This window comes from Fusarium redolens (genome assembly GCF_020744475.1).
Source record: "Fusarium redolens strain MPI-CAGE-AT-0023 chromosome Unknown BKA55scaffold_1, whole genome shotgun sequence".
NCBI lineage: Eukaryota > Fungi > Ascomycota > Sordariomycetes > Hypocreales > Nectriaceae > Fusarium > Fusarium redolens.
In genome coordinates this window covers 326,847-354,244 of record NW_025763664.1, presented here as the reverse complement: position 1 = coordinate 354,244, position 27,398 = coordinate 326,847, and the positions used below count along the sequence as shown (strand labels likewise).

At 49.2% G+C, this 27,398-nt stretch overlaps 10 protein-coding genes across 10 annotated transcripts; 6 read left to right on the top strand and 4 right to left on the bottom strand.

The window, feature by feature from the left end:
• The first annotated feature begins 187 nt into the window (after positions 1 to 187).
• BKA55DRAFT_669085 (uncharacterized protein) lies at positions 188 to 1,352 on the top strand. The gene is made up of 4 exons (XM_046197934.1): positions 188 to 384; positions 437 to 525; positions 573 to 828; positions 882 to 1,352. Exons 2-4 carry the CDS (start codon positions 439 to 441, stop codon positions 1,217 to 1,219), a joined length of 681 nt encoding a protein of 226 aa, XP_046055833.1. The 5' UTR covers positions 188 to 384; positions 437 to 438; the 3' UTR covers positions 1,220 to 1,352.
• A 543-nt stretch (positions 1,353 to 1,895) lies between these two features.
• Positions 1,896 to 3,675, top strand: BKA55DRAFT_531733 (heterokaryon incompatibility protein-domain-containing protein; the record flags this gene model as incomplete). Its single annotated transcript, XM_046189246.1, has 5 exons — positions 1,896 to 2,009; positions 2,112 to 2,283; positions 2,341 to 2,499; positions 2,552 to 2,792; positions 2,853 to 3,675. 5 exons carry the CDS (start codon positions 1,896 to 1,898, stop codon positions 3,673 to 3,675), a joined length of 1,509 nt encoding a protein of 502 aa, XP_046055832.1.
• Positions 3,676 to 4,299: 624 nt separating this feature from the next.
• Positions 4,300 to 5,808, top strand: BKA55DRAFT_629674 (uncharacterized protein). The gene is made up of 2 exons (XM_046196933.1): positions 4,300 to 4,521; positions 4,574 to 5,808. The coding sequence occupies exons 1-2, from the start codon at positions 4,475 to 4,477 to the stop codon at positions 5,790 to 5,792; spliced, it is 1,266 nt and encodes a 421-aa protein (XP_046055831.1). The 5' UTR covers positions 4,300 to 4,474; the 3' UTR covers positions 5,793 to 5,808.
• A 335-nt stretch (positions 5,809 to 6,143) lies between these two features.
• BKA55DRAFT_547714 (uncharacterized protein) lies at positions 6,144 to 6,490 on the top strand. Its single transcript, XM_046191055.1, has 2 exons — positions 6,144 to 6,392; positions 6,447 to 6,490. The coding sequence occupies exon 1, from the start codon at positions 6,189 to 6,191 to the stop codon at positions 6,369 to 6,371; it is 183 nt and encodes a 60-aa protein (XP_046055830.1). The 5' UTR covers positions 6,144 to 6,188; the 3' UTR covers positions 6,372 to 6,392; positions 6,447 to 6,490.
• Positions 6,491 to 8,085: 1,595 nt separating this feature from the next.
• Positions 8,086 to 9,046, top strand: BKA55DRAFT_629672 (uncharacterized protein). Its single transcript, XM_046196932.1, has 2 exons — positions 8,086 to 8,676; positions 8,737 to 9,046. Exons 1-2 carry the CDS (start codon positions 8,244 to 8,246, stop codon positions 8,994 to 8,996), a joined length of 693 nt encoding a protein of 230 aa, XP_046055829.1. The 5' UTR covers positions 8,086 to 8,243; the 3' UTR covers positions 8,997 to 9,046.
• A 65-nt stretch (positions 9,047 to 9,111) lies between these two features.
• BKA55DRAFT_496524 (beta-ketoacyl synthase) lies at positions 9,112 to 17,294 on the bottom strand (the record flags this gene model as incomplete). The annotated part of the gene is made up of 10 exons (XM_046186377.1): positions 9,112 to 10,272; positions 10,327 to 13,848; positions 13,897 to 14,863; positions 14,916 to 15,023; positions 15,117 to 15,645; positions 15,815 to 15,904; positions 16,225 to 16,567; positions 16,614 to 16,885; positions 16,941 to 17,085; positions 17,133 to 17,294. 10 exons carry the CDS (start codon positions 17,292 to 17,294, stop codon positions 9,112 to 9,114), a joined length of 7,299 nt encoding a protein of 2,432 aa, XP_046055828.1.
• Positions 17,295 to 18,610: 1,316 nt separating this feature from the next.
• Positions 18,611 to 20,021, bottom strand: BKA55DRAFT_498440 (uncharacterized protein; the record flags this gene model as incomplete). The annotated part of the gene is made up of 5 exons (XM_046186548.1): positions 18,611 to 19,103; positions 19,154 to 19,575; positions 19,601 to 19,708; positions 19,759 to 19,778; positions 19,829 to 20,021. The coding sequence occupies 5 exons, from the start codon at positions 20,019 to 20,021 to the stop codon at positions 18,611 to 18,613; spliced, it is 1,236 nt and encodes a 411-aa protein (XP_046055827.1).
• A 1,696-nt stretch (positions 20,022 to 21,717) lies between these two features.
• Positions 21,718 to 23,384, top strand: BKA55DRAFT_587895 (transferase; the record flags this gene model as incomplete). The annotated part of the gene is made up of 2 exons (XM_046194717.1): positions 21,718 to 23,272; positions 23,356 to 23,384. 2 exons carry the CDS (start codon positions 21,718 to 21,720, stop codon positions 23,382 to 23,384), a joined length of 1,584 nt encoding a protein of 527 aa, XP_046055826.1.
• A 5-nt stretch (positions 23,385 to 23,389) lies between these two features.
• Positions 23,390 to 23,842, bottom strand: BKA55DRAFT_682149 (uncharacterized protein; the record flags this gene model as incomplete). The annotated part of the gene is made up of 1 exon (XM_046198299.1): positions 23,390 to 23,842. The coding sequence occupies one exon, from the start codon at positions 23,840 to 23,842 to the stop codon at positions 23,390 to 23,392; it is 453 nt and encodes a 150-aa protein (XP_046055825.1).
• A 723-nt stretch (positions 23,843 to 24,565) lies between these two features.
• Positions 24,566 to 27,389, bottom strand: BKA55DRAFT_682148 (uncharacterized protein; the record flags this gene model as incomplete). The annotated part of the gene is made up of 6 exons (XM_046198298.1): positions 24,566 to 25,406; positions 25,455 to 25,805; positions 25,857 to 26,226; positions 26,278 to 26,435; positions 26,486 to 26,860; positions 26,920 to 27,389. The coding sequence occupies 6 exons, from the start codon at positions 27,387 to 27,389 to the stop codon at positions 24,566 to 24,568; spliced, it is 2,565 nt and encodes an 854-aa protein (XP_046055824.1).
• Positions 27,390 to 27,398: the final 9 nt, after the last annotated feature.

Here is a 27,398-nt window from a genome sequence, read left to right as displayed (position 1 = left end):
CCCGGGTAAGTGAAGCTGGCGAGAGGAACAGAGAGATCCACAAAATGCATGCTACTAAAATGCAGATACGCTGGACCAGGATTGTTTTCTGGATAGTCCGGAACCTTGATGCGTTCCGATCAACCCAATTCCAATGGTGGGGGATAGTAGAAGCGTAGCCGAGTGTACGTTCCTATTCTCAGGCTCCCTCTCCTCTTGCCAGAGTCTCACCATCGTACCCTATCTCGACATTCAGCAATCTGCGCATCGGGACTGGACAATCAAAATAGCTCTAACTTGGCCCTGCTGCGCTCGCGTTTGAATCTTCCCAATGGAAATCTAATCCAGGTTCGTTCTTTATGGTTATATCGGGCAAGCCGCGCTAGTCTCGAGATGTTTCGCGTGGTACGTTACCTGAAACGCGTCCCCTCACTCTCGCGAGGTTGACCCTGCGCAGGCATGATGCTGAGCGAAATGTCGATGAGTGGTGACAAGAAGCCATTGATGCTGTCATTATTGCCAACGGTACAATTCTCGGTTCCATATGTACGTTGAGATTCCCTCCGTCCTTCGAGTTACTCGCATCGTAGTAGGTCCCAGAGTCCAACGGATTAAGCCAATACATCGAAAGATATCCAGGTCGTGTTATGCACTCCAAGTACTATTGCCAGCCTCTCCCCTTCAAAAACAAGAAGATGCTCATCATTGGCAATGCTCTATCTGGGCGAGATATAGCAGAAGAACTACTCAAGGTTGCTCAACTACCGGTATATGTCTTCTGGAGACATAAGTCCATTTGGGAGGGATCAGATCCCGAACGAGGGATTGAATGGAGGCCTGTCATCAAGAGTATGTGGCTGAGTCAGGTCAAATGATATTCAACGACGGTTCATCTCTTGCAGGTATTGACCGTGTTATCTACTGTACCGGTTATAAGCCCTCATTTCCGTTCTGGAACATCGAGACCAACGGAGGACATCTATATGACTACGACAAAGCCAAACTCAACGGAAGCTTCTTGCGTACTTTCTTTCAGGATCATCTAACACTCGGAATCATCGGCTTTGGGCAAACACTTGCGTTCCGCAGCTACGAGTACCAGGTCATTGCCCTTGCAAGAGTCTTTTCTGGTAGGAATGCGACGCCTGTTCCGACAGGTCCAGAACATGAAGACTGGGAACGATCATGGGAGAAGCATACCAAAAAAGGATGGAATCGACTTCCACACCGTCCATTTTGAAAATGGCGATCTGCTCAGACGGTATGATAAGCTATCAAACATAGCTGGGTTGCCCATATGTAGCAAAGGAAGAGTCCCCCCTGCTTTCACGGACGAGGCTATGTCGCAGTTGAAAAATGTCAGAAGGTTGCATGAGCCTACCAATTATTGTCTGTTCAGCCGAAGATCCGGGAGATTCTGGGCAAGGTATTGCCGCCCTTGGCAAACCTGATATAAAGTCAGAGGAGACTCCAACACCTAATATCCAAGCAGAGGCCCAGAATGGGTCCAATCAAGGCTCATATTGTTGCTATGTTGCCCTCACCATGGCTGCGCGAGTACTAGACGCTTCGACAGCAAGGGAGACGATCCAGAGAGTTCGTAGTGGCGTGAATTTGGATGACCTTATCTTGAATATCAAATCACTCAAGCCGCCAACAGAGAGTCAGCCACGGAAAACCGGCATGCTAGACAAGTCGGGGTATCATCAAGTTATGCACTACTGGGCTGTCTCATGGCTACTGCATACGTCAACCAGTGTTTCGCTATTCAGACTTTGTATCTCGACCGAGCTATAAGTAACCTCGAAATTGCAGCTTTCAAGATGCCAGACACCCCTTTCAAGGAATTTCGCCAGTACCTCTAAAAGATACGTAAAGACGTACATCAGCTACAGGTCTTTTTTCATCGTATCGAAATGGAAGATGACCCATCGATAGACTCTGTTCTCTGTGCTATTTGCCTAGAACTCAAACCTATTATTGGCTTCCATGAAAATGAGTATCCATATCACAAAATGGACTTTAGATGGGTTTGTAAGAAAGCCGCAATGAGATGCAGAGTCTGTACACTTTTCAGAGATGCCACCACCTCGATATACCCGCTTTACAATATGTCATGGCCAGATATCTAGGGGGTAAACTACAGCAACCGCTCCGTTGGCCGTCGTTGGTTCGGCGATACAGAAGATATTCTTGCCAATGTCTTATGGGGTCGTGATGGAGCTCTCAAGATTAAGCTTGTTTCTTTTTATCTTGGCGCCGAAGAGCCCTTAATTGCTGGTTATGCGCTGTACCGCTTACCAGGTAATTATGCCCCAACCACCAAGAATGAAGCAAGCTTAAATACTGACAAGTCCTCAGGCACTGTACCTCCTTGGAACATTATTGGCACAGGAACTCATGTTAAGACCAAAGTCACCTCACCGGAAGCCTGGGAGATGATCCGCGACTGGATCGGAGATTGTGTCAATAACCACAAAGAATGCAAAGTTGTCAGCGAAGACCGGCCATTTCCGACTCGTATAGTGACTGTTGGAGATGACGACACCGAGCCTCATCTCCGTATACCTAGCCCCCGATGAGCGCGGCAGATACATCGCTCTCAGCCATTGTTGGGGGGACGTGATGCCCCTCAAGACCACCAAAGCCACTTTCGTCGAGTTCTGCCACAGCATCAACTTTGCCCGATTTCCAAAGGCATTCCAAGACGCGATAATCGTCTGCCGAAAACTCAATATTGAGTATCTGTGGATAGATTCTCTGTGCATCATTCAGGATGATGAACATGATTGGGCTGTTGAGTCACCCAAGATGTGCGGTGTCTATTAAAATGCATATCTCACCATCGCTGCTGCCGCAGAACGCAATAGCAGCGAGGGTCTCTTCCACCCGTGGCCCTTGAGCGTTCGAAAGTTATTTCCTACCGCCTTCGAGAATGACAACAAAGTTGAAGAGGCTGAGATCTTCGCGAGGCCGTGGAATTCACAGCGGCACTGGATCGACAGCATCGGCGACGGGCCATGGTATCGCGTCCCGAACCCACTTGAGCAGCGAGCATGGACGCTACAAGAGCATGTGCTATCCCGTCGAATCCTCCGCTTTACCGGTCATAAGCTAATCTGGCATTGTCTTGAGGTGCATCTATGCGAGTGTCGTCCAGGATCACACATGGGGAAAGAGTCGCTGAAGCTCATCAACTTAGACGCCATGGTGGCGGTTAGCAAGCCCTTTTATGCTTCACGGGCGATGAACCCGTTGGTTGTCTGGCTCGAGATCATTGGTCCATTCACTAGACGTGCTATCACTCGCGAGACAGACCGACTCCCTGCCGTCTCAGGAGTTGCTGCTGCACTTACCACCTTAACGAAGACAGAGTATGTCGCTGGGATGTGGAGGGATAGACTCGGAACGTCGGTATGCTGGCAAGTCGAAGAGGCCGGAACATTGAGGCATGAGGCATACTACGCACCAACTTGGTCTTGGGCTTCAGTTGTAGGATCTGTGCAAACTGAGTACACTGTTCAAATGAACCAACTGCCGCAAACGAAAGTAGTTGACGTACAGTATACGCCAGTAACCCCAAACCCCTATGGCAGTGTTTCTTACGCAAAGTTGACTATTGCTGGCATTGTGTCGAATGTTTCGGTGTCATGGCTGGATCCCCACCCTGATGACGGGACACTTTTTCAGATGTAACTCCGCAATAGCTCACTCCTAGAGAAGGACACCAAGTTGTCAATGGAATGTTTTGCATTTCCTGATATATTAACGACATCGGGAGAGATTCCAGAGTTAAGGGTTGGGGACACTATTGCCTTTCTACTTCTCGCGTGCAAGCTATACGGACAACGGTTTGACAACATGGTTGGAACCCTACTAAACGAGGTTCCCGCGGATGAAAGTAACACTGGAGGCACTGTATACCGAAAGGTTGGCACTGGGGAAATTAAGCTACGAAACAGTACCAGAGACGAAGGCGAGTTAAGGGGGACAGCGGTTGAGGGTCTTGCCTGGTACATGGCAAATCAATCACCTTCATTCACAGGGCTGTGTAGCAACAGTAACCATCTTGTAATAGTACCTTAAGAGTTTGTCAGCTTGTTTCAACTCAGTTATGCGATAAATATATGCGAATTCCCCAGACTTTCAACTTAACCTAGAGTATACGATGAAGTACCTCGGGTATACATATCCTTGCTCAGGCCCATACGAAGACAACCGAGCCGCTCCCATTGGCATGCTCGCATTTTGAAACATCTAGCCCCCAAAAGAGCCAAGTGTACCCGTCGATCCTAACTATCTTCGAGATTACAGACCCTCCTGAACAAGGATGATATTCCTACCAGCGCCGAACCCGCCGCAACAACTGAAGCGAAATCCGCATTTCTTAAAAGCAGGCCCAAAATCCTTCATCGCGTCTAAAAACAACACTTCTATTGGCGTCCTCGTTTAGAAAAATCTCCGTCGTGCTTACGCCAAGGTCATCAGATAAAACATGCGACAAGCGCACTGCAAGGTAAAGACAGGATGTCTGACATGCAAGTAAGTAGAATCTCTGAAACACTAGTGCCCGCTCTAATGGATCTTGTTCTAGAATTCGGAGAGTTAAATGCGATGAGAAAAAGCCAGCTTGTCATCGCTGCACAAGCACTGGTCGGAAATGCGATGGCTACACGCTCGTGCAGAAGACCAACCCGCCAGATGTGGCGCATGGTCGGATGTTATTGCCGCCTGTCTCTGCTATTAATTCACAATCCCTGCTTCCTGTTGAAGAACGAAGGGCGCTCCGGTATTTTCACAGTGTTATTTCACCGCGGTTGTCGAGTGCTAGGGATGGCTACTTCTGGACCCATCTTGTGATGCAGCTCAGCGAGTCAGAGGTCGTTGTGAAACACACCATCTTATCGATAAGCTCATTGTTCGAATCATCTGAAGGGAAGAATGTGGCGCCATACACGGAGAGATTTGCTTTGCAGCATTACACAGCGGCGATTCAACGGCTCAAGACGATTCACAGCGAGCCTCTAGTGTTACTCGTGTGCATCTTGTTCATCTGCGTTGAGTATCTGTTAGCGAATAACAAGATTGCGCTACAACATTGCCAACATGGTCTTGCAATCATGGAAAAATGTAGCAATCCTTGGGCTCGGCGGCATCTCCTACCTGTTTTCAGACGGATGACAGCTGTGCCTATGCTTTTTGGTCCAGAGGACATAGAAAGCGAAAGTATGCCAGCGTTGACCTACATGATACCGACCAAGTTTTACTGCATGGAAGACGCACAATACATGATGGACGATATCTTCAACCGAGTGGTACGGCTCTGCCACATGAGGCATCGCGGAGTTGTCTTCGACATGACAGAGGAGTACAACACCGTCGCCACTCATCTACAGACCTGGCAAACGCTATTCGAAAAGCTCGAAGTCGATACGACCTCTTTATTGTACCAAGCTCAAGAGAGATCACTCTTTATGCGTCTCAAACTCTGTTATCTCGAGTTATGTGCCGACTTCCGACCTGATGAACACATGGGCACATTTCGCCAAGTGCTGCAACTAGCGAGCTGGCAAAGTCAAAGGTCTACTAAACAATCTACGTATGAGCTGGCATACACTCCAATGCTGTTCTTTGTAATTATGAAGTGCCCTGATTTGAGCATTCGACTTCCTGCCCTGCGGTTAATGAAGCAGCTGGGGTCGCCGACGGAGGGTCTGTGTGAGAACTTACAAATGCTAACTACGAGCCGGGAGATAATACAAGATGAACATAAGCTGGAAATAATTAACTTTGACATGGAGATCAGTGGGTAGATTCTGACTGCAAGCCGCCATTGATGTTTCAATAAAGCGTTCCAACATCTTTTCATAAAAGTATATTTGTTATAGCCGAGGACACGTTGTAGATGCTTCCTATTGTAACATATAAGAAGTTCTGCAGCTATTCCAGAAGGTTTCGGCAGTTGGTGTATGGTATCACTTTGGAAGCATGACTCGTAATGGCAATATACGCAAACTCAATTCCTCGTTCCAAAGTCCACACGCATAACTGACAAGCCTTATAAGGTTCACGAGTCCCGCTGTCATCTTAACGCGATACGACGTTAGAAAATCTATTTATATTGCCTTTATCCCCGAACTTCTTCACATCGTATCACTCTTTACCAAGTCGTTCGTTTCGCAAACTCACCTCAAGTCTCTCATTTCACCATGAAGTTCTTCGCTGTTACTATTCTCGCCATGGTCTCAGGCACCTTGGCAATGCCCGTTGCAGGTCCCAATGGCCGAACCATCAACTACGAAGGGTTGAAGGGCCCTACGAACACGAACCCTCAGCCTTATAAACCTGACCGTCCTTGCTTGCCTAGTCACCAATGCCGTGGAAAGAACTAAGATCGCAGCACTGCATTTCGAGCAAGTCTATCAAGAGGAATTGCTGAAATTTCTGATACTAACGGTAGTGATTAGACCAATGATCCGATGGAAACACCTGCATCTGGACCTGCTTAGACAACATAAATGTGACAGATTCTTGTCATGCTGGGGTAGAAGGCGCAGCAAAGTTTGTTCAGTTCTTGTCCACTTCTAGGTGTGACTACTATTCTTTTAGACTACATATATATCTACACTCGATGGACTTTAACTCGCACAAAATCACTTATAGATTAATACCATTTGAGTCACTACCGCCATGGTTCTCGTTTATTGACGCATAAGCGAATCTAGGATTAGACCATGACGGTTCCCACTAATAATACGAGAAGCGAGATAGACACAGAAGGAGCCTGCACCATCCAGTCGCTTGGATGTTGTCCGCGCTATCAGATCAATAAAACTTTCGCAATATCTGCTCAGTCTCTTCTGGCCTTGTTTTGTACCACTTCCAAGTGATGACCTGATATCCTGCCCCATGATGTTTGCTCTATTGGTATCCAGAAGCCTCTGAAGACTAATGGCGGATCGTCCGGCGGATCGCGGAGATCCCGCCATGGAGGCCAGCAGCCCAGGAGATCCAGACCCCTCTGATCTCGGAAACGATCCATTCTGCTTCGTCGTTCATGGGATGACTGGTCGTCAGCCCCAGGCCGTTCCGTTGCGCTAAGAAAGACACTATTGCACGGGAGCGGGGGAAGATCCCCAGATAATCGAGATAGCGCCTGCGAGGAACTAAAAACAGCCATTCACGGCTCAGGAGAGGCTATGCATGTTTCAAACACTGATCGATAGTGTAAACCTTTGCGACACGCTATCTAATATCTCGCGATCAGGCGGGGCAAGACCGTTCTCTTTCGGAAGAGATTGGTGAATATTGTACATCGCTCAGCCATTTGCGGTATGCTGACGTGCTGATATTACCCAAATCGTTACATTCGGCATCTAAACGACACATGTAGACTTTGTGGCTGGCTTGGAAAGACTGAATTGAAGTGCAAAGATATCTCTCAGCCGCACGTCCCGTCCCATGATCTCGGATCCATGCAGCCTCCTCAATCTTCATTAAAATCTGACTTTACAAACAACCGACCCGTCTCCGTATGATGAACCTGCACGTTATCCAACTACAAGACATTAAAGTCAATCAGACAACTCCTAGTCTCAAGGCCTTTCGGAGTAGGTGAGCGCACATCGTAGTCCCCTACACCCGGTGTGATCTTGGGCGTATCGGCGAACAAAGCGTAACTCTGTGTGCTGCCTGTGGAGTTTGTGATAGTGATATTTCGTGGCTTGTCATTCGTCGACCATGACAAAGAGGCCGCCACGTCCGTGTCTAGAAGAGGCCTTTTCATGACGGGGATAGCTGTAGATTGAGAGAGGAGAATGCGCAGATCGAGAAGATATGAGCGAAAGTTGACTAAATGAGGGGTTGGCTTGTTGTTTATTGTACGAGGTAGATATTCTGGCCACTAGCTCAAGAGATGTGCAGTTTTCAGCTTCGCGTTTAGCACATTCGTGATCCACTTTGGGCATAGTAAACAATGGTTTGAACTAGCTCGCGGCCAATTCAGCCAGCCACCTATGCATTATTGTGTCTGGACCACTTTCAGCTCAATGTACTGCTTATTGGCGCAAAGAGGGCGAAAGGATGCACTGTTTCATTGGAAATTATCATTCATGCAGGCTTTACCAAGTCTCGGCGCCTGGCCGAGAAACTGTATAAAGGCCCATACCCATTTCGCACCTGAGCAACTACCATCTCATTAGTTCTATAGTTGAAGCTTCTGACCTCCAGACATCTATCCATCACAGTACCAAGCAACCGCAAAAATGGGCAACAAATACACCATCCGCATCAACAACAACACCGGCAGTCCCCAGAATTACAACCTCCTAAGTGAAAAGCCTGAGATCTCGGGCGTCTCTAAGAGTAATGTATGGACAAGCGTTTACCAATCAAACGAGAGTTGTCCCGATGGAGCGACTGCCGAGTTCGAGATTTGGAAGTCGTACTATGGCATCATCGGCACCTGGAGGGGTGGCGCCAGGGATGGTGGCAGAGTCACCATCACCCAGACGAAGCCAGTGACCCTTGGCTCACAGTCTCCTGATGGCAGTCAGAACCCTGGAACGACTCTGAACATGGTTGTTGTCAACGGAAGGGTCCCTTCGTTTGACAGGGCCCTGGCGGAACCGTCTGCTTTCGTCAATGCCTTTGAAATCGACACCGGCAACGATTTCACCCTCGAGATGGCCACTGACAGTGAGTTCTCTCTTCTCCTCAGAACATAGGCAGTTCAAATTAGCTGACGTTGGTCTAAAGATAACTTCTTTGTTGGTGTGGCCGGCTCCCCCGATGGTGCTAGCAGCGTCCCGATTGCTACCTTCAGACCCGAGCCTGGTAACCAGTACCAGATCCAGCCTGCTAACATCTTCTACATCTCTGGTGGCCAGGCCATGCAAGTCGGCCAGTTGGTGGATGTAGCCAAGATGAGAAATCCGCTACGCATTGACTTCGCCACTAGCGGTCTCAACATCAACATCAACCATAGTCCGAATGGGCAGCTCGTCATTGCCAGGTAGTGGACTTTACAGCAGGGGGCGGAGGATTTAGGGCTATTATAGTAATGAACTAATTATTTCTAAATATTTGTGTTTCTATCCTTGTTTATGGACCTTGGAGCCTTACAAACTGGCTCTAGATAGAACTTCGGGTCTCGACAACCTCTGCGACGCCGGCAATAGATACACTGCCAATGATGTCGAAGACAGCTACTGTAGAACTAAACTCCTTGTTAATCCAATTCCTCAACTCAACCGCCATCAGTGAGTCAACTCCATAAGATGACAGTGGCTTGCTTGGCTCGACGTCGTCAGGCGAGATAGACATGGCTCGTGCAAGCTTCGCTGCTATAGCACGCATGACCACTTGCTGTCGCTCTCTGGCGTCCGAGGACTTCTGAAACAAGTCTCTCGCGTTCTGAACGTGGTCAACCACAGGAGCTGAAGAATTGTTACTGCCCACCAGGTAGGAGAATGCACTGAGGAGAGGTCGTTCCAGTAAGGCAGGGGGTTGCTGGCCTTCCTCCAGAATATCCGCAGGCGTTCGGAGACCGAAAAGGATTTGTCCCTCAGACAGCGGCGGTAACTCAATCAAATTGTTCGGGTCGCAACACAGAGTCAGCAGCGCAAGCAGCTCTTTGTCATCGATGGGCTGCATATCATTCGACGTCTGGCGCTGGCGTTGATATGCTTCTTTTTCAGCGATGATACCAATATTCCGCATCCATCCAATATCAAGGGACAGTGCTTTCTGGCCATGCGCTGTACGATACTTCGCCAGTGCATCTTGGAACGCGCAACCACCTGCATAGTTTGCGCTTGCCATTTGACCAACTACTCCAGCGAGAGATGAGAGGAGGATGAAGAAGTTGAGATCCTTGGGAAGAAGCTCATGCAGGTTCCTAGAGGTGTTGATCTTGGAGCGCATAGTGAGGCCCCATTGTTGAAATGTCATGTTGGTCTGGAAGATGGCATCTTGGAGAACCATTGCTGCGTTGATGCAGCCTTTGATGGGAGGCATAGTGCGAGCACATCCTTCCAGCATGGCTGCTACATCTTCTCGGATGGACACATCGCACTTGGGTGCGAGGATATTGACGTCACGGGATGTTAGTTCGGCTACCAACTGCGCGGCTTCTTGAGATGTTGCACCAGATCGAGAGGGAACAATGAGGTGCTTGGCTCCTCTGTCGACCATCCATCGAATGATGGCTCGACCAAGACCTCCAGATCCACCAGCCACTAAGTAGGTAGAATCGCCATCGAATTCCCATGGACGATAATCTTGAACAAATTGCTGTGGGTTGTGTATTAGCTACTAGAAAAAAGAGAGAGGCATATGTCAACTTACTGGAACTATGTCCTCGGAGCTTGCTGTGATTACAATACGTCCCGTAGTATCTTCTTCTTGTAGTTGTTTAAAGGCTTCCACGATATCAGATACCTTGAAGACTTGCAATGATTGGGGAGGCGGAATCTTATCGTCTGCCAAGAGCTGCATCATTCTCTTTGCCAGTTGGCTTAGGACTTTGGGATTCAGACGCAATAGATCGATGGACGAGAAGGAGAGATTTCTTGACATGATCTCTGCAGCTATCTTGGAAGCCTCTGACTTTTCCCGACCACCAACGCTGACAACACGTCCCCCATCAGTCACGCAAGACAGCGGTGTGCGCAGTGTGTCCTGGGAAAAGTCGAGCAGCACATCAACACCTTCTCCTTCAGTGACGCTCATCACATCTTGGGTAAGAGACGAGTTACTGTCAAAGATATGATCTGGGGCCAGGCCTAATGTGTCGATGACTAGTTGCTTCTCGGCCGCTGTCGAGACTGTAGCAAAGACTTGAGCGCCCAGCATCTGAGCGAGCCTGCCTGCAATCTGACCTGCACTGTCCGCGGCGGAATGAATCAAGACCTTTTCATATTCTTGCAAGCGGGCAACATTGAGAACTGAATGACAGGCAGTGAAGCCGGGAAGGATGACTGAAGCAGCATCTTCAAAGCTCAGTGAGTCTGGAATCTTCAAGACACATGCTTCATTGGCGCGGGGATACTTTCTCATACACCCTGGAGAGACCATAGCGACGCGATCTCCCGGTCGAAGAGAGGTATTACACTTGCTGCCGAGCCGCTTGATAATGCCAACACAGTCGGTTCCGAAATTCTCGGTACGTGTGTCTAGATGACCGAGCGCGATGTTGAGATCGTGAGAGGTTAAACCCCAAGCCTTAGCTTCAATCTCGATCTCATGAGAGCCTAGTCCCTCCGCGTAGGAATAATCCTCAACGAAATGGAGTGTTTCGAGAGAGCCCGGTTGGCTGACGGAAAGCTTCAAAGCTGGCCCGTCTCCCCAAGGTTTCTCTCGCAGCTGCTTTGATACAAGAGAGCGTAGTGCGTTGTCAGTGGTGATGTCTCGGACTGCTCGGCCTATAGTGATGACACTATCACGAGCAATATACTCGACTTCCTTTATCGAAGATTCGTCATCGAATGCAGTCTTGGAGACCTCAGAGATGATGTTAGCCTGTGATCGTTCGTCCTGCTCGCCTTCTATGGCCAATATGACGATGTGAGTATCAGGCTGCTCAGCGCGGATAGAACGGAAGAAGCCCTGAGCGACACTATAGTCTGGGCATCCTGGATCGCTGGTGTTGACTGAAGTGACCCAGAGAAGGTTGGAAACTTGGCTTATCATAAACTGAAGGCAGCTGAACTGTTCTTCCGAGAGATCTGAGAGAAGAGGTTTGTCCCCAGCTTCGGCGAGACAGATGACAAGGTCATCACTTGTCAGATCTGTGAGTTCCTTCTGAACTTTGATGAGTGAAAACGGCACGACAGTTGAACGTCGCTCCATGTTAGGATCCAGTCGGGCACGCACTTGATCGGCAAGCTCCCTCTCCTTCGTCGACGCCTCGTCACTGATCAGCATGACCAGGCGGCCCTTTCTCGTCTTCCGCTCAACTGCCTGTTGAATTTCACTGGCGGTTGTGACGATGACACTCATGATATGACACTGATCATCTTGATAATCTCGCATTACCAAGTCATTACCAGAGAAGCCATTGTCCTTCAAGCACTTATCCCACAAATGCTCTGGTATCGCAGCGGAATGGGGCCTCCACTCCTCACGAGCTACCCACCAGCCTGGCACAAGTCCAGCCATGAAGTTGGTCGCGATATCATCAGGATTGATAACCTCAAGTAATATCAGACGACCGCCCGGCTTCAGAGCTTTGCGAACATTGCGTATGGTGGCTTCCAGGTATGGAGTAGCGTGCAACACGCTCGCTGCGATGACCAAGTCATAAGACCCTGGCTCAAAGCCTTGACTGTCGATGGAGCGATCTAGATCGAGTGTCTTGAAAGTGACACGGCCTTGAGACTTGAGATCTGGCCACCTTTGGCTTGCAGTCTCGAAGAAAGCCGGAGATATATCGGTGTAGGTATACTCAGAAAAGGCCAAGCCTCCGGTGCGCTTCTCGCGCTCTTGCAAAGCTGAGATGACATGTCCTGTCATGCCACCTGTACCAGCGCCAACTTCAAGGATTCTCAAACCTGGGTTCTCGTGGGATGCCAAGTCAAGCAGAAAGTTGAGCTGGCCATCAGCGCACAGGTTCCGGAAGAGATCCGAGTAAAAGATATCGGCCTGGTCAGATTCAAAGACGACCTGCAGAGGATCAAGCTCGCCAGACAGAATCTCAGGTAGCTTCCATGCACATGTGGTGTAGAGCTTCCAGGCTGGAAGGACAGAGTCGACCTCAACCAGCCGAGCTTCTAGGTCTCCATCATCGATCTTGGTTACTTCTTCCTGGTGTTCGGCAGAGAGTTTGCTAACATGATGTTCCATCCAGTCAACATGACGTTGCAAGTCCGCTGGAACCTTGGACTTGTCAATGCGCTTCAGTACACGCGCAGCAACGAGCTCCAGCGTATGACAGAGCTTTGAGTGGTTTGCAAGGATTGCACTGTCGTCCTTGGGCAGAGCATTGGCGCCGCATAGTTGCGTGAGTTGATCCGGATTGAGCGTACTCAGTTGTGGTTTCCACTCAATGGAGTAAACCAGCTTCTTCTCCTTCTGGATCACTTCGCCTGAGACAGCAGATGTCACTGCCCGGTCGATGCAACAGAGGACTTCTCCATCGTCACCCAAAGCGATGACTTTGCCCTGTTCCCCATAGCCATGGACAGTGGGAGTCGCTTCAGACATCCACTGAACAGAAGGTGTCTTCCATGCCTTGGAAGAGAACCATGCATTCTCTAGCCTGACTGGTACGTTGGCTGCGGGCTGTTGGCCTGAGCTAGCTCGAAGAACTTGGAAAGCTTGGTCCAGCACTGCAGGATGAACCAAGCTTCTGATATCAAATCTTGACTGGGGCAGATCAACGCGCGCCACCGCCGAGGTCTTACCATCCCACTTGATGTTGCGCATCAGCTGGAACCAATCGCCATATTGAAGTCCAACATCTGCCGCGTTATGATAGAAGACACGTGAGTCGACAGGCGAAGCACATGACTCAGCTACCTTGTGATATTGACTCCGGATATGCTCGTGGTTCGATCGTCGCTCATTATTTCTGTCGGTGTCCTTATATTCCACCAAGATACTCGCATTGAAGCACTCGACCCATTCGTTGCGCGAATATGTAAAGATACCGACATCAAACTTTGCAGTTGGTTGCTTGTCGACAACTCGCAGGCGGACCTGTGTCTCGAGGCGATCCTCCCAAGCTTCCGGCACGATTATGGGGTTCATAAACTCAGCTCTCTCAATATTTAACCCAAAGACAGCACGACCCGATGGAACCATTTCTTGGGCGGCTTCAATAGCCATGAGAAGCATGCCAGATGCTGGGAACAGAACAGTGTCACTGATCTATAACCTGCGTTAATAGAGTCGTGGTATCTTTGTTATTGAACTTACTTTGTGATCTCCTGTCCAAGGAGATGAGTCAATGCTCCAGAAGTTCCTCCATCGAGGCTCCAGTGGGTTCCAGTCAGATACGCGAACTCCGAGAAGCTCTCCCTTGACCGCCTCCCGTAACCTGAAATCTCTACTGAGACGCGATTCAGCCCAGTATCGCAGTGATCTGTCGAACGGATACTTGGGGCAGTCGACCAGAAATTTCTGCTTGGTGTCTTGTTGGTTCACCGCTGAGATAGACACAGGATAGCCTTGACAAAAGAGTTGTCCAGCAAGTTCCAGAGTGGTCTGAGCTGCTGAGTGCGATTTATGCAATGCGTAGCTATATCTTGTTCCCTTTGCCGCGCTGGCCATCTCACCCAAAGTGTCTTTCACTGGTCTGCGGAGGGCTGGGTGAGGTCCAATCTCGATGAGGTCAGTGATGTTGCCCAAACCAAGCTTGCGCGCCGAGTTCTTGTTTGTAATAACTTGAACCACTTCAGCAAATCGCACAGGTGACAGCATATTATCAACCCAATACTGAGCAGTCGACAGTGTCTCCGGAGAAATACTTTTGCCAGTGACGGATGAGATCATTGAGGTGCTTGCCCCATCCTTCCTTTGGGTGAGGCCTTTGAGTGCAGCAAGATACTCATCGGCGATGGCTCTCATAGATGGCGAGTGATATGCCACTCCGGTGTTGAGTTTCTGCGCAAATATATCATCTTGATCTGCCCGAGCTTTGATCTTGTCGATGGCCTCCTCAGGTCCCGAGAGAGTCGTGTTAAGAGGGCTGTTGATGCATGCCACGTTCACTGAAGCAACGCCTGTTTTCTCCAGATACTCCGAGACATGCTGTGGTGCCAGGTTAATAGACAACATGGCGCCTGGAGATGATACGTTTGTCTCTCTTAGCTTTCCAGCCAAGAGACCGCGGAAGTAAGACACCTTGCAAGCGGACTCCAGTGATAGCCCACCCGACGCGTATCTGAGAGGTTTTGTTAAACTCATTCGCACTCCAGAATGTTGATGATACATACGCTGCAGCGATCTCACCTGAGGAATGACCGATAACTACCTCAGGCGTAATACCAAAGCTGGCAAGCAGATCGACCAAGGCAATCTGCACAGCGGTTGCAAGTGGCTGACTATACTGCGGCATGTTGATGTTGTCACCGCAGCTAAGCTCGTCTAATCGAGTCTGTCAGCAAGCATCTACGTAGTGTTCTTACAGACTTTACTTGCCAGAAAGGTTCCACGAGCACCCAAAGTTCGAGTAAATTCCGCTGATCTTCTTTAGAGTCTCCCTGTAGATAGGGTACTGTTCGAGACCCAGACCCATGTTGATATACTGCGCACCTTGGCCTGTGAACACAAAAGCCAGGCCAAGATCCTCGGAGCTCCGAATAGGCTTCGAAGGCGATAATTCTTCCTTGGCTGATCCATCAACCACAGCAGAGGCTCTCCAAAGCATGTTGCTACGTCGTGTGCCGAGTGTAGAAGCTAAAAAGTCCAGCTTCTTACGGTTTCCTGAGGCTTTCTCTTTGTAAAAGCTGTCGTAAGCTTCGATAGTGCGCTTGGCTGCTCTTTCGTCTGCAGCAGTCCATACTAACAGCCTTGGAAGGTCGATTTCAGGATGACCATTTATTACACCATTAGTTCCATTAGTTCCATTGGTTCCATTGGTATAATGTCCGTTAGTGACGGCAGAGCCGTTAGTCAGAGGTTTCGGGGAGAGGCTCGTGTTATGGATACCGCTCAAGTCCCGGTCTTGAAGATAGTAAAGTGCATCATCCAGAACAATGTGTGAGTTTGAACCACCAAATCCGAAAGAGTTGATAGATACACGGCGCAGACCTGGAGCAGGCCACTTGGTATTCTTAGTTGGTACCTATCGCAGTCTTAGTCAATAGACAGCACCAATTTGCATAGCTTGGACTTACTTCAATATTGTAAGACTCTGCGTTTAGTGCGGGGTTGATCCTCTGGAGAAGGGCGTTGGGAGGGATGACTCCTTTCTCAAGTATCACTGGCTGTGTCAGTTTGTAACTCCTTCACGTTGATCTAGAGGCAGGTCATAATACAGATGCATTTGACCAGACTTGCAAGTGCGCTGGCTCCTTCGAGATGCCCCACGTGTGCTTTCACTGAGCCGCTGCCCATGTCGTCAGTTAACATTAGTCTCGGATTCAGCGAGACCGCTTACACATATAGTGGTTCCGAAGAAGAACGGTGTTCTTGAAAGCACCGACCAATAGCTTTCACCTCAATTGGATCGCCAACAGGTGTACCCGTTCCTTGAAATTACTGTCAGCTCTTGAATGACGAAATCTATATTATTGCATTTACCGTGAGCCTCAACATAGCGAGTTTCGCTCATGCACAGACCTCCTTGTTCATAAACATGACGAATCAGCTCCTCCTGAGATTGCGAGCTAGGCTGGGTAAGAATAGGGGTGTGGCCATCTTGATTCGAGCCGATTGACCGAATCACGGCTCGGATCATATCCCCATTCTCGATAGCGGCTTGTACGGGCTTGAGAACAACAGCGATGACTCCTTCACCGCGTGCATAGCCGTTGGCTCTCTCGTCAAAGCTGTAGCAAACCCCATCAGGTGAGAGAAAGCCTTGGTTAGCCAGAACCTGGAAGATGCCTGGGTCAAGAAGGAGGTTTGCGCCCGTCACGACAGCCTGTAAAAGTTAGTCAAACATGAAGTGGAGGTGTGCTTTGACTTACACATGAAGCATCACCGCTCCGCAAGGCCTTGCAAGCCATATCGACAGCCGACAAGCTACTAGAGCAAGCAGTATTGATGTGAATGCTTGGTCCACGCAGGTCAAAGTACCAGCTGACGCGGTTGGGGATGATACATGAAACAGTACTTCCTGTGACAGCCGTCCTCTCCAAGTTATCTGGGTCTACGGCCGTCATTCTGCTGTAGTCCTCTAGCATGGAGGCTGAGAAGACAGCAGTGCGAGAGCCCTTCAGACTCTCAACTGGGAGACCCGCTGCAAGGTATACAGTCAGTACTCCGTCATTGTGAACGATTTCGGGATGTCTTACCATTTTCAAAGGCATGATAGGTAGCTTCCAGCGTCCAGCGCTGCATGGGATCCATTGCCGAGGCCTCTTTTGCCGTGACAGAGAAGAAGGGGGCGTCAAAAGCGGCGACATCGTCATTGATGAAATGCCCTCCTTTTCCATTCCACTGTAGCAGGATCAGTCACAGTCCCCTTCTTCAATCAATATTGCTACCTTCTGATGTTTGTTACTGGCAAATGAATCTGTCTTGACACGACTTTCAGGCCAGTCGGTCATCAAGTTTCGTCGGTTCTCGAGAGCATCCCAGAACACCTCATCATCCACAACGCCTTGGGGAAGTTTGAACGAGTATCCAACAATTGCAATATCACTCATCTTTTCGTTTTTGCCTTGGTGATCGTATAGCATTCAGAACGGTCAACTCTAGTACTCTACGGTGCCAAGACTCATACCACTATCTTTCAAGGTTGAGTGAGTTACTAATCGGCTAACTACTCTGCTGCTGCCGTATCGAGATTCCCCCTCGTTCGACAACACAGCACTAAGTGGTATTCTCTCTCCACCATAGTTTGTCCGAGGCATTTTGTGAGACGGATGAATATTCCTATCTAGTAGTAGTATTTGAAGCTACTGCAGTGGAATCCTTCGAAAGACAGACGTTGACCCCAGGAGAAATACTTCTGAGTTGAACTAATGCATTAAAAGAGTTTGAGGCGTAAGAAACCTAGTCCGACCTGCATATATACGCATGAAATAGGCTCAACTAACGAAAACATCAGTTAACGCGGAAGGTGTCTGACGTTGATGGTCGTTGGACTGGCTGCATAGAGGTTAGCTTCGGCGAACTAAAACAAGGCAGCGCGGGCCGGCACGCCTTGAGATAGTCGAAACATGAGCGTGAAGTTAAATATGGCCCCGTCTGATGAACCTTCAACCGAGAACCACTTCAGTGCTTGTGCATCTGCCACGTCGGCTGCTGCTGATAATCATCTGAGAAAGGTCTTGTCGTCGTTGATAGCCAATGTCCGAAAGTCCGTAACATACCCTGTACTGATGTATCTGCCGAAAAGCTACGCCGCGATGCTGAAACTTGGAAACGTTGATCCGTCAGGTAAAATTGTGCTAAATCCTCCGAGGCGAGAAACGGGAGAGGAAGCTAGGAAAACTTCCGGGAAACCAGACAGGCCAAACCCCTGGAGAGATCAGCGCTCATCCCTGTCTATCACCTTGTCATTCGTATTATTCCTTGCTTAGTGGAGACAGTTCATGAGACTTTGCTCCGGGATGACGACCAACATCATATCATTACCGGTTTGCATTACGAATGTTTTCTCCTGCCAAGGTTGATTTTTCGCCATTCATCGAATAGGGATTTTTACACGACGATCAGACATGACCTGCGTCTCGCTATGCGACATGTAACAAGGGATGGCCTCATGCTAACCAGATTCCTTGTACTGTACTCATGAACTTGTGATGAACCTTTATGGCAAGCACAATCTTTGAAGGGCATTAGGGAGCGCATTCCTGTTTAGTATTATTGACCCGCAATCTCAAGGTTCAGTTAAATCTTTATTTTTAGATACATACAAAATCTTTACATTAACCGCAGCATTTTATGGACTAACAATGCCACCAAACCGACCCTTTTTATACATATAGTTCATGCAATCTAGACCAACACGAATGCGTTATACGCCCCAGGGCTTTTGAGACGCCGGAAACGCAGCATGGCCCTCCGAATCGCTTGTCGAGCGATTGTCTTGCGTGATCTTGATCTGTGTCGTCCGAGTAATACCCTGCCCATTGTTGGTATTGTCCCGCAAATACTCCGTCGACTCGGATCCCTTCAGTGTTCCCAATGGTACGCCATCCTCATCTAGCTTGTAGTAAGGCTTGGGACCTGTAGAGGAAAGCTGCGAACCCTTTGTCCCACTTTTGCCATATCGATCCCCAGTGTTGGGGTTGGTCGGGGCGGTGCTCATGCCGAATGCGCGCTTGATGTTGCGGATAACACCGGTTTCTTTGAGAATCTTGGGGATACAGGGGACGCAGACGATGAAGAAGCCACATGTCATTTCGGCGGTGGCCCAGAAGACCAGAGGAGCGAGGGCGTAAAGAGCGTCGGCGGCTTTGCCATACTTGACTGTGACGGCCAATCTGAAGGCAGCGGATACACAGGCTCTGCAGGTTCCAGTTAGCAGCGGTATGATGAGTTCAAGGCATGCACCTACAGTAGACCAAGTCCAAAGATAACAGACACACCCATCCTCTTCTTCCAAGACATCTTCAACTTCCAGATAACCTGCTGGGGCAGTAAAAAAATGGCAATATCGCAGCACAAGTGGATTGTAGCAGATGCGACTTGAAGCTTATGCAAGTCCCAGCACTTGGCACCAGGAATTCTAAAGTCCCAGATAGCTTCATGAGGGTTACACTGCATATTGAGAGCAACGACAATGGCGGTGTTGGATGTAGCCTGGACGAAGCCAATGACCATGCAACCCCACCAGAAGATGCTCTTTGTTCGCGTGCCTTTCGGCACGAAGAGTCGACACCATTCGACGAGGATAGCGATTTTGAGAAATGGAAGAACGAAGGAGTAGCAGACTCCAAAGATGAGAACCCACTGGTATATGTTAGTTGTTTCATTTGTCTAGTTTGGATGAAGGGATACTCACATAGTTCGTGGGAATTACATCCTTGAGGCGGACATTCCATTGATGCACGAAATATCCAGGAGTATCCACCAGCTTGAAAGTTGCGTAGGCTGCACCCCAGTAGTTACCCTTGGTTTTGTCAGGAATCATGCAACGCAGAGTCAAAGGATCGAACATACATATGCCAAGGTCGTGAGAACTTCAAACTCCGTTAGCGATGACTCGGGAAGGATTAGACGCGACACTCACTCTCTTCAGTCTGAAACTTCTTCAGCAAATAAACCCGTCCATAAGCTCTCAGAAGGAAGCATATCGTAGTAATAACTGCACAGATAATCAGGACAGTATACGCCAGACCATTCTGATTAGGAGGATCGTTCAAATTCGAAACCTCACCCTCTGGCGGCGCAAGGGCCGGTCCATCCAGATCAATGGTAGCCATGATGAAAGGATTCCAAAAGCACAGGACAATAACAAGGTCTTTTGATATTCAGGTACAGGACCAAGCTGCACTTTTAACGATCCTACGGAAAGACTTTGTTCCCCCCATGTTAAGGAGAATCCTTTACCAAACGTGGCGAGCTTTGAACCCCGGTATTTCGGCTCCGGGAGGCGAAACAGTAATTGCTTTTGGAACAGCATACTATAGCAGGTAACTACCTATTTACAAGGTCATATTCTTATTGTAAGGTCTTGTCGGTGCAGGCCGTAATTGAGTTTTTGATTGAAACATCCGTTTGCGTTAATGTCCTTTCTGTGTTCTCCTGGCGATCATGTCCCAGACTAGCTACAAGTTCCCGGAATCCCGGTTCAGTCGTGACATTGGCTTCAGCGGGTTAGGCGTTGAAGATTGCAGGGGGCTAGTGACGGGAGCTTGTGATAGTTTTCTCACACGTTTCTTCGGGACGTTGGTGCTAGAAGGATAAAGTGTGGCACCGCGTATGGAAAACCTGGTCGTTACCCTGTCTTGGCTGAAAGTGAACTCCATATGGTGGAACCTCGGCTGCAAGCTCATGCCACTTCTTGTTCAAACGAGCAATTAAGTTTATGATGTGTTCCTGGCTAGGCTTGGCCCGAGTCATGCGAGTTTCGCTCCTGTGGTCACTGGCGTCAATTATGAGAGGCTAAAGAGTGAATGTGCAAATAACTAGCAGCCCTACGGCACCGAAATACTCCGTCCTTGGAAATCCAGTAAGCAAGATATCCAGACTGGGACTCAGCATGGAAAAAGACACCCGATCGAAGGATTCAGGGTCCCCACCCACCAAGAGAAAAGAACGCAAACAGGGGTGAACCAACACATGTGATCAGTCACTGCAATTTGCAAAGGCAGTCAGTAAATGCTTCAATTCCGTTCCATCACAGCAGATCCTTAACAAATCTAAACACATGCATATACGCTGTCGGGGCTACCGGAACCGTTGCACCCGCATGCAGGCCAAGATAGTTCCTCCTAAATATCGGGCCCCCCATCTCTTTCCTATGCCATAACCCTATTGATAAGACTTCATTTACTTTCTTACTAGTTCTTGATAACCAAGCTAAGACTCTTAACGTCTGATCTCTTGCATAGCAGAGCGACCGGACCGCGGGCTTTTTATTAGCTCCCGGTAACGTCCCGCTACAGAATTTAAAGTTCCTTTATCCCCGGTTCCCTGTTGGCGTTGCATGAACTTGGCCGCCTTGGCATTATTGGTAACATCTTCATCAGAAATCTGCAGATGATCGGCATTTCTGATCCATGTATAATTGTCGGAAAACCAGGCTCCTGGTATCCGGAACGCTGCGTTGGTTCAAGAGCAGTTAATTCCTTGGCTGCATTGAAGGATCAGGCCACTTCCTTAAGTACAGTTATTGGTTGTGACCATGACCATTGTTTCGACTTTTTCGTCGATTTCATGCAACCGTAACTCAGTGCCATTCTTTCGTACTGTAAACCCCTCACAGTAAATACTGCAAGATCTCGATAACTTCTTAGAACACTCGGCTAAGGAAAAGAAAGGGGTCATGAAATCCTCCTGCAGAGAACCCACTCTCGGCTACCAGGCTCATAAATCCAGCTCAATCTCACACCCATACTCTTCCCATCACGTATACTTTCACACACACTGATCCGAATCCACAAAGAGCCCCACGCCATGCCCAAGCAACAGGTCTACCATCTTCACCCACTTGGCTGGGAAAATGACCCTGAAGAGGAGAGGTTCAAGGTCACCACCCTCGACTACCTCACCGTCTGCAGCTACAACAACTACGCTCTGTTCTTCAGGCTAGAGGACTCGGAGAAAGAAAGAGCCGTTGAGATCCTCAAGGCTGGACTGGAGAGGACTCTGGCTCAGGCTAGGCACTACTGTGGAACCATTGAGAAGGATCCTGGTGGTGGTCACTCTTTCACCAAGAAGAAGGGCAGTACCGTTCGTTTCTTTGTTCAGTGGCTTGATGCACCTGAGGATGCGGAGAAGTACCCTTCTTTTGAGGATCTCGAGAAGACGAACTTTAGCGCTGTGACGCTTGGCGATCTTGAGCAATGGAGTGTACCGCCCATGACATATGGTGAGAAGCCTGAAGCCCATCCTGACAACAGTCCCGTCGTGTCAGCCTTCAAGGCCAACTTTATTCGTGGTGGTCTTGTCTTCAACATTCATCATCACCACTACACCAACGATGTAATGGGCTGGGCTGGCTTCGTTCATCAGCTAGCTGAGAACTGCTACGCTGATGTTAATGGCACCAAGCATCCAATCTGGGATCCTCTCAACCTCGATGTCTCGCGCCTTATCAAGCAAGAACCTCCAGAGGACCAGAAGATCGACGGCCCAGCTCCCCCAGAGCGCCATCCCGCTCATCAAGTCGGCGTGTCTCTGCTGTTCCATCTTCCCAAGAGCAAAGCAGCCGAACTCAAGTCCAAGGCCACTCCGACCGACGGAACATGGATCTCGACATACGATGCCTTCTCAGCCTTCATCTGGCGTAACCTCACCCGCATTCGAGCGCCTGTCTTCAACCCCGATCCGAAGTCGACTCTATACTGGTGTGAAGCGATCGACATGAGACGACGAATGCACAGTCCAAAGGTGCCACCACGCATCCAGCACAACGTCATGTTTGCAGTAACATCTCCCACAGCGCCTGTCACGCAGCCAACTGTTGCACAGATCATGTCGGAGTGGTCGCTCTCAGAGTTGGCGTCGTATATCCGCCGATTGACCAACAGCGTCACGCAAGAGAATCTTGACAAAACGCTCGCGATGGTCGCTACTGTTCGCGACAAGACTTCATTGAACACTCGAGTCGACGCACAGCCCCCATTGTCGATTCTCCAGACCGACCATCGAGATGCAAACATCACTTCGGCCAACTTTGGCTTCGCGAAGCCAGCTACATATCGTCACCTGCTCGATCGCATCACAGAAGGTGTCATAATTATCTACCCGCCTCGCGACCCATCGCCTGAGTCAGATGAGGGCTGTGAGTTTGCCATCTTCTATGAGAAGAGGTTGGCTCAAGATCTGATCGATGATCGTGAATGGAGTGAATATTTCGAGTATAGAGGTGTTGATGCTGAGGATGCTTCTCAGGGGAAGAAGGCAAATGGCACCAATGGTACGAACGGAGTGAATGGCACGAATGGTGTGAATGGTACGAACGGAGTGAATGGTACGAACGGAGTGAATGGTACGAACGGAGTGAATGGTACGAACGGAGTGAATGGTACGAACGGAGTGAATGGTACGAACGGAGTGAATGGCACGAATGGTGTGAATGGTTCTCACTAGATGCAGATATATGTAGTCGCCCTATATGAACTGATTAAACACTCAATACCTTCCAGTAAAGCCTTTCCATCCTCAAGCTCTCCATGAACCAGTCATCCCCAACCTTCTTCCACGTCTCGTGATAATGGCCCCCTCCCGTTCCATGAACACCGCCCTCATGCTCCTTCGTCCCAGCATGATATGTAACAGCCCAGATAGCCTTGATCTCATCAGGTGCAATCTGCTCCATCTCAGTTGGTCCGACAATGTGAATCGTCTGCATCGTCTTGAACTCATTCTCGAAGAAAGCCACCCAATCTTTTGTTGATGACCACGAGTATTCAATGTCTCCCTTCGTGATCACACTGCCATCTGGGTTGTGAAAGAGAAACGTCGCATTGGGCAGCATGATGCTGTCGAAGCGGTCCCATTGATTGGAGTCGGCGAAGCGACAATACTGTGCCTTTTTGTGCTGGATAATCGCAGCAGCTTCGGGGGAGACCGTCATTGTGAGCGGAAGAAGTGTGTTAGTGCTTATTACCTATGGAATGTGAGTGAGTAGGTGTTGATTGTGTGCCATCTCAACTGAGTTTATGCCTACCAAACGGATTCCTGTACAAGGCGGTGACAAATGAAGTCGAAGTTCAAAAAGCTTGGCTGTCATCTTAAAAAGTCGTCTTATAGTGACATTTATTACATAATGACAAGGCCAGTAACGGTACAGGGATGTACTGCCATCGAGAACAGATACAGGGAATCATCTGTCTTTTGCGAAAGGAAAGGCCAATTCATAAGCGGCCATGTGATAAACGAAACTTTGCTTTATGTATCTTATTCATAGTTTTGGCTCATGACATATGCATCCATATCTTTGTGATATGTGTTCGAGCTGGTACGCCAGGCCTTGCCGTCTCGGCTACAATAACCTTCTCTTTAGCACCTTTGTTGCGAATGAACTCAATCTTGAGAGTCAGGTCTGAACCACTTATCTTTGCGTGGGCATTAAAGAGAGCGAGGGAAGGCTCACGTTGTAAGCGACATCTCTCGGCTAGATTCGACTCTAACTCATCTTGAATACAAGCTTTAGAGCAGCATACCAAGTCCTCACACAATGGCCCAACATAGGCTTCAAAGGCGATGCAAGACTAGATAGAAGCCTACCAGGACTGCTATACCCATAAGTGGCTACAATGTGTTGTGCGTCGGATCTTGTGACTGTTTATTTGTCAATCTATTTCTTCGTCTCTCTCATCAGTGACTCGAATCCCTCCATCACCGTCGTTCTGTTCGTTTGGCGTTCGGCATCATCACTCCTCTCAACAACATGCCTCCCCTCAATCTTCCTGGACTCCATGATACTCTTCCCCGTCTTCCTCTTCATCAGCGCCCTCGCACTCAGGTACGCCCCCTGCCCCGGCAACGCCACCAATCCTAGCGCACCAGAAGAAACCTTGGTTCCCAGATTTAACAACCCAATACCAACGCCCTTGGCAGCACCCGCTGCGCCTTCTTTCCTCGCTCCTCGCACAGGCTCCATGACAATACCACCTATACCTTCAACCATACCATGCGCAAAGTTCTTTCCAGCTGCGATGCCACCGGACTTCCAATCTGTGACGGCACCCGGATCGTAGGCTTTGCCGCCGTAGAGTTTTGGTGCGTTCCGCATTCCTTCTGTGACGGCGTAGGGGAGGTCGAGAAGCATGCCTTTGGAGTAGTGTTTGAAGAAGCCGCCAACACCGGAAGCTGAGCCCTTCACGGCTGCCAATGCACCATGTTGAGGGTCTTTGTCTTTGGTGTTCTTTGGTGTTGCAGGCAGATTGATGCCAGCTGGCCTTCCGAAGACATCCTCCTCCGATGGGCGTTTTGAGTTATCTCCCGTTCGGCTGCCGCGTTCTCGACTAGATGATCTGCTGCCGCTTGGAGTCGCTGGTCGCAATGCCTGGATGGGTTTGACTACAATGTCGGAGGCTGAGGTAACCATACCAACTCCGGTTGTAGCAAGTGTCGAAAGGGTTGCTGTGAGAGGATCCCACCGTCGGTTCTCGATGTGGACGGGCTGAGATTGGTAACTATAAAGCGGTCAGAGAACTCCCTATGGTGGTTGCAGTATTACGTACGACTTTAGGTTATTCCATGATATCTTGTCAGCCTCGACCAAGATCTCAGCAGCCATCTTGGACAGTCTCATCTTCTTGCCCTTCTTCTCATATATCCATACTGCAGGGAAATTGGGCAGTAAATCACATCGCATATCATTAAGAGGCAAGTTCGCATGAAAAGACGCTACCGCTCGTCGAACTCCTGCTTCGCTTGACATCTTATCAGCAATTTGGCGGGCAGCGGCAGAAGCTTCGGGTGTCAGGCAGACTCGTATGGCTTCTACTAGGTTGTTGCTGTTAAGGCTCTTGAAGGGAATGGGAGCTGGGCCTGCACCGCCAGCGTGGACCATGTTTCCCCAAAACGGTTGACTATCCACCAGGGTCAGCTTGAGCACCCAAGTCAAAGAGAAGACGACTTACTCTCCGAAGAAAGGCACAATTGTAGTCGGCTTCGCGTTAAGCAACCCGCAAGCCGTCGTACCAGCACCTCCGTGATGGACTACTGCTGTTACATGTTGGAACAACCATTCGTGGGGGCAGTCGCCCAGGAAGAAGACTTGATCATCTCCTGGGGAGTCACCTCCAAGCTTACTCCAGCCTCGGGAAACGATTGCCCTTGTTCCTGTCGCGCGAACAGCGTCCAGAATTGTCGCTGTCAACTTCTCGGGGTCGTCGATTACGATACTGCCAAAGCCGATGTATACAGGAGGAGGACCGCTTGCCAAGAACTTCTCTAATGCTGGCTCTGGTTGATATTTTGGCGAATCACGAAAGAAGAAGCCACAAACGTCTGCAGTCTTCGTTAGCCGACTATGACAAGTTGCTGTCACTCAAAGCATACCAATATTCTCAGGCCAGTCAGCAGGCTTGGGCACCAAAGCCGGAGACCAGCAGTATGTGACTGGTACACCCAAAGTCTCCGTCAAACACGGGCCCTCGCTGAACGGAATCGGCTCCAGATCTATGGTACCTCTCCATGCGTTGATGATATCGCCGAGTCTGTCTCAAATCAGCACATTTTCATCCGTAGGCACTCCATCAAGACTCACCCTTGCCAAGTCATCCACTCAACCAAAGAATAAGACACGTAATTCGCAGCGCTTGCCGACATATCACTTCCATTCGCTTTTAGATTCGCAAGCGGGTGACAAAACTCGCGAGTACTCGTCCACGGCATTGTAAACATGAGATGTAACGGAACACCGAGCGCTTGAGCACAATGAATATGTGCAAAGCTAGGTGGATTCGCGATGATTGCATCTGCCACGAAGGGTCGTCCTGTGAGTTCGTCGGCCTCGATACAAGAGCTCCAGCACTTGTGTAGCATTTCGTCAACCATCTTGCGCTTCCTCTGGATTTCACCACCGCGTAATGTCTTCATGCTGGGGAATAGACCAGGGTTCTTGACCATATAAGCCATCAGTCTTTACAAAGGTGTTAGCTCGTACTAGCGTCAACAATTGAACTGCGACGAAAGACTTACTCAGCGGGATCACCACCAATGGAGTAAAACTCAAGACCAGATTCTCTCACGAATTTGTCGAATTGGCCATGTGTCGCAAGTCGCACTCGATGACCATGGCGCTGTAATTCTGTTCCCAACGCGACAAAAGGCTGAACATCTCCTCGACTTCCAACAACCTGAATGACGATATTGAGACGAATGCTTCTCTCGCTTGTCTCAGTGTACTCAGGCGGTGCGCTCGGACGCTGTTCATAAGAAAATGGAGGCTTTTCAGTGGGAACCAGTCTTGACAATCGCCGAGCTATTCTCGAACTAAGATCAATATCGATTCGCCCATCGTCGCGACCAGTTGTTGTCGCTTCTAATTCCGCCAGCGCTTGGTACTGCGGAAGCTCATTCGTTGGTGGGGCGATGTGCTCGCCGTTCGCTGGAAGCTCGAAATATCTCGTCTGTCGGTTCGATTGATCGTCCTCTGGTGCTGGAGACATTTTTGTTCA